A 5,262-nucleotide genomic window follows, 5' to 3' on the forward strand; every position below is an offset into this window, starting at 1 on the left:
TTGAACTGGTTTCTTTTAAATAAAAAACCAATTTGATTATTTTTTTTAATAAAAACCGAACTGAACCAAAAATAAATTTTTCTATTGAAAAAAACTATATTTGTTGTGATATCATTGGTATTTATTTTAGTTTTTATAGTTAAAGTTGTAATTGAATATAACCTAATTATACACAAAATTCCATCACAAAAATTAATTTTTTTTTAATAGATTCCACGTAACAAAACTTATCCTCCACCTCTAAAAGAAACACAAAAAACGAATATTTTGATAATCTTTTCACTGTGAGAAAAGAGAGGCAGTGATCGTCATTTGTCAATTGTCAATCTCCACCTTATTCATATTAAAATATTTCTTTCATGTTGTGGACTCCAAAATAATAATAATAATAATAATAATAAAAAACTGTGTTCATAAAAATATCTTAAAAGAAAGTTTCTTGAGAACATACGTGATAGGGAACAATCTTAAACCTAATTACTATAATTACTATAGCTCTCTTAAGCTTCCATTAAAATATTGTTTATTTTTTATTTTAAAAAAATTTTAAAAAAATTAATTTTTTATTATTATTATTATTTAATATTTTTATATATTTTAATACGCTGAGTGTATAAATAATTTTTAAAAATAAAAAAATATTATTTTAATATATTTTTAAATAAAAATTATTTTTTAAAAATAATTATAATTGTATTTATAAACGATCTGGACAACAAATCTCATCAATAGATCTTTTGCAGAATCTAGCAAAATAGATAGGCATGGATCCACGCACATTCTAAGAAAAAAGTTTCTACGATTGATTCTTGTATTAGATTTAATTAGTGTTTGGTATTGTAGTCTAGATGTATTTTTTTAAGTTTTTTTTATTTAAAATATATTAAAATAATATTTTTTATTTTAAAATTTATTTTTAATATTAAAACAATAAAAAAACACTAAAAATTAATTTTAAAAAAAAAATGGCGTGACCACATGAACAAAAGGAGTCTAGGACTCCGTTTGTCTACGCGGCTGCGGCTGCGTTTTATTTAAAACGCAGCACGCAGCCGTTTGGTAATACAAAAAAAACAATTTATTGTTTATGAGACCCACACAATTTTTGCGTTTTAAAACACTGAAAAGGAAAAAGCAACGAAAACATGCTTTTCATTCTCTGCACGTTATAAAAAAATAAGGAACAGTGCAATTCACTGCACTGTTCACATTTTTTTTTTTTTTTGTTGAAAGTTTTAATTGTATTAATTTTTTTTAAAAAAAAAAGTTTAGAGAGTTAAATTCATTAACAAAATAATATTTTTTTCTTGAAAAATTAGTATAAAGTGAATTAAATTCACTCGCACAGTAATATCAATTCTATAGTTTTTTTATTATAATGCCGTGATTACAGACGATCAATATGTGTCCCCACAACCATATTGTAACGTTCCTTTCGCATATCTCTATTCTCTTGGAATGTCTCAATCAAATATATAATTTTGTTTTTCATCTCTTTGTTCATTTCCTTGTCTTTTTATTAAAAAAAACATAACGAGGAATGCGAGATGTATATGTTTTTCTTATTTAACTTAAAAATCAACTCAGACGAAGCTCCGAGTTTTATCACGTCAACTCATTGTGCAAGGTTTAACAACTATACTGACCATAATTATCAAAGTTGGCCTGAAATCAAATCCCACCAAAGCTTAGCCTTAGATCTCGAGTAAACCCTCAAATCAATAGGTTAATTTAGACTCTTTTTTCTAAAATGATGTAGTTTCAAAAATAATTTAAAATAAAAAAAATGTCATATAGGTAAAAAAAAAAGTTTTAAAATAAAACTCTTAACAAAGTTATTTTTTATAAAAATTTAAATTTTTTTTAAAATGACTCAATTATAACTCATTCAAGTTGATTAAGTTATAAATTTAAATATAAATCTTTTTAAATTTATCTAAATCAACTTTTAATCTAGTAAAAAAAACCTAACCCAAATTAATGAATCATCGAATTGATTTATTAGGCTGTCAAAATACTATTTATTTAAATTATTTTTAGATATATGATAATAAATTATAAAAAAAATATTATTTTAATATATTAAAAAAACAGTTTAAAACATAATTTCTCCGTGCTACTAATAATATATTTCTCTAATATAACGGGTGGTCCCTCAAAATCTTTAGCTTCTCCATGGAAATCATTACCCGACACGTGTCAGTCAGGCCACATCGGATATGGAGTCCATTGAACGGGCCATAGCAGGTAGCCCAGCTCACTACATAATTTTTGGTTGCCTGCTAGTTATTACTAATTTAGGGCGACTTGGTTTCTCTTGGTGTTGCAGAGGAAGGAAGGAAGAAAGAAAGATGGCAGGAGTGGAAGAGAGGGTTTCCCTAGAAGACCTCAAGAAGAAAATGGCTGACTTTGCAAAGGAAAGAGACTGGGACCAGTTTCATAGTCCTCGAAATCTCCTTTTGGCCATGGTATGTTTCTCCTCTCCCCAACCCTAATTACAATCTATAAAAAGTATACCATATTGATATAATCTTCTCAAATATCTATGCTTTGTTTTGTTTTGTATCGGGATTTTTCTGTAGTCCCATCAGAGCTTGAAACAAAGTGACAAACCTCATTTCTTTCTACAAAAATTTATGTGTGTCAGGCCTCAGTATGTGTAAAAAAGCTGCTTAATTTTATGCATTTTCATGTTGTATATTACTATTGATCTTTGGCTTTCAATTCCTTAGTCTCAGTTCTCTTTTTTGGTCTAGTCTTATGATTTAGCTCCTTTAAAATATTAAATAATTGACTGGAGGATACACACAATCACTGAATCTGATCGTTTGTTGAAGAAAGAAAAGGAGGATAAAAGGTTTACTGACCCTTTCTTCATGTTTCTTCTAGCATTAGACCATTTGTTTTTTGATTTTTTGCCAAAAAGTTTTAAACCCAACTGCATAATCTCCTTCTTTTATTCATTGATGGTGCTGGACCTTTTTCAGCTGGATAGTTGCACTCCTCCCTTGTCTATTTTCTAGTTATGCTCTCTGAATGGTTTCTCGGATCTAAGTGAAGCTAAATAGATGTTTTATCTGTCTTCTTACTTGTCCATGTTTTGCTGCTCGAGTGGTTTCTTGTATGTGAATTTTGAAAAATTGATGAAGTTGGGCGTCGAAAAGCTAGAACTTCATCAGCTTCCACTGTTTGAAACCGCATGTTTTTTCCATTACACAAGTAAGGCAATCACAAGCACCATTTCTGGGCCACATTATGTTTCAAAACAAGACCCCACATTGTTTGATTATAACTACAGTTCTTATGTGAAGGCGCAATGATAATAATGGTGGAGGTTTCTCTGTCAGGCTCATGTCTCGTTTCAGCATTTCGGTGTTTGATTGTATTTTGTTGTTGTTTTGTTTCAGGTGGGAGAAGTAGGTGAATTGTCTGAGATATTTCAGTGGAAAGGAGAGGTTCCAAGAGGGCTCCCTGATTGGAAAGGTGAAGAGAAAGAGCACCTCGGAGAGGAGCTATCGGATGTGTTGTTGTATCTTGTAAGGCTCTCTGATGTATGCGGTGTTGATCTTGGTAAAGCTGCCATGAGAAAGCTGGAGATCAATGCCATCAAGTACCCTGTTAAGCTCTGTAAGGGCTCCTCAGAAAAGAAAACGCCAATCAACGCAGGCAGCGGTGCTAGTGGTGGTGGTGTTACAGGGAGCATTTATAGCAACAGCAGCACAAGCAACAGTAATGGTGTCTGATGTTCTGAGATTATGTCCTCTCTGACTTTCGTAGCAGGCCTCCCGTCTGAGGTTTAGTATACACTAGCTAGTAGCCTAGTGCTGGTCTTTTTCTCTTTTTGTTTGATGGTATTATGTAGCAGTACATTAATCTAGCATCATTACATATATACTGTATTTTCATTAGGGAATAATGTGTTTGTTTTCGTTGAATCTTTTTCTTTAAAATATTTTTAAAACTCAGATCAACTTGAAAAAATATTAAAATAATTTGAAAAAAAAATATTTTTTGGATATTCTTTATGCTTGCTCTTGTCTTTTCTTGCAGATGGATTTTTTCTCACGGATGGATTTGGAACGAACTTGATGTTGATGTTGATGTTGATGTTGAAGTGGAGTGGAGTGAATAGTGTCTCGCTTTGCATGTGTGCAAGATGGATTGGTGAATTAAATTATCTTAATTTTAATATTTTTCTTAATTATCTTGTTTTATCTACTAATTTAATGACGAGCTCTTATGTATGATTTAAATATTTATAAAAATCAAAGTTGTTTTTAATACATGCTTTTATTACAGGTTTTTTTTATCAAAATTAAATACATATCATTATTACATGGCTATTATCATATAAATAACGGCTTTAATTATATTTTAAAAATAGAAATTATATATATATAACTTGGTGTGTGTATTATTTACGATCTAGATTAATAAAAAAAATATATTTTTATTTGTACTTGTAATTTCATAAATGTAATGCAAATTACATGAATACCATAAAAAAAAAAAAGTTTCATATCATATTTCGCTATTTATATGAACAGTAAACACATCTTAATATGCTTTTTTAATTGTTTTATTCATGGTTGGAGCTCAGTTAGCTAATATGCAAGTCAGCACCATGAGGATATGAGTTCGAATGACACTGATAAAATTATTTTTCAAACAAATAAATTGTTGTACATGTTTTTTTTCAAGAAAAAATAAGAGACAGTCCCTCCCTAATAAAAGAAAAAAGCATTTCTTTTATTTTAATCAAAAAAAAAAAAAGAAAAAAAAAGAAAAAAGCATGGTCAAGTGTGCGAGCCTGGCTTGCTATTCGAGGGCAGGCACTAGGTTTGATCCTTTTTAATTTTTCTCTTTTATTTTTTTGTACTATATAAAAAAAAAAGTATCAAATTTATTTGCTCTTCAGTTTTAACATGGTTCTTGAATAAGTAGATTTTTATTTGAATTTTAATAATTATTTTATCAATTATTATGTAACTTATATGAAAAGGATAATAATAATAATAATAATAATAAATTGTTTATGAAAATTCAATTTAATTTTTTTTATTCTTAAATCTTTTAAATAGATTTAGAACATGATTTTATTACATTTATGATTTTTTTAGTTTTTAATCACATAAAATATGAACATGTAATTTTGATATTTTTTGTTTACTTACTTCAATAATCAAGAGAAACAATTATTCCATTTACAAATATAGCGTTTTCTAAGATAACCAGGAGATATATTAATAGAAAATTTTATCT

The 5,262-nt window shown here is 28.4% G+C and overlaps 1 protein-coding gene across 1 annotated transcript; it reads left to right on the forward strand.

Annotated features, from left to right (window-relative positions):
- Nucleotides 1–2,264: 2,264 nt before the first annotated feature.
- LOC118043847 (uncharacterized) lies at nucleotides 2,265–3,965 on the forward strand. The gene is made up of 2 exons (XM_035051942.2): nucleotides 2,265–2,468; nucleotides 3,408–3,965. Exons 1-2 carry the CDS (start codon nucleotides 2,352–2,354, stop codon nucleotides 3,741–3,743), a joined length of 453 nt encoding a protein of 150 aa, XP_034907833.1. The 5' UTR covers nucleotides 2,265–2,351; the 3' UTR covers nucleotides 3,744–3,965.
- The last annotated feature ends 1,297 nt before the right edge of the window (nucleotides 3,966–5,262 follow it).

Source organism: Populus alba, chromosome 2 (genome assembly GCF_005239225.2).
Source record: "Populus alba chromosome 2, ASM523922v2, whole genome shotgun sequence".
Taxonomy (NCBI): domain Eukaryota; kingdom Viridiplantae; phylum Streptophyta; class Magnoliopsida; order Malpighiales; family Salicaceae; genus Populus; species Populus alba.

What these genes read in the sequence shown, in the direction of transcription:
- LOC118043847 (XM_035051942.2), top strand. Translation starts at nt 2,352, where the DNA reads ATGGCAGGAGTGGAAGAGAGGGTTTCCCTAGAAGACCTCAAGAAGAAA. An exon ending in GAAATCTCCTTTTGGCCATG is followed by an intron (nt 2,469 to 3,407) that starts GTATGTTTCTCC and finishes GTTTTGTTTCAG; the next exon opens with GTGGGAGAAGTAGGTGAATT.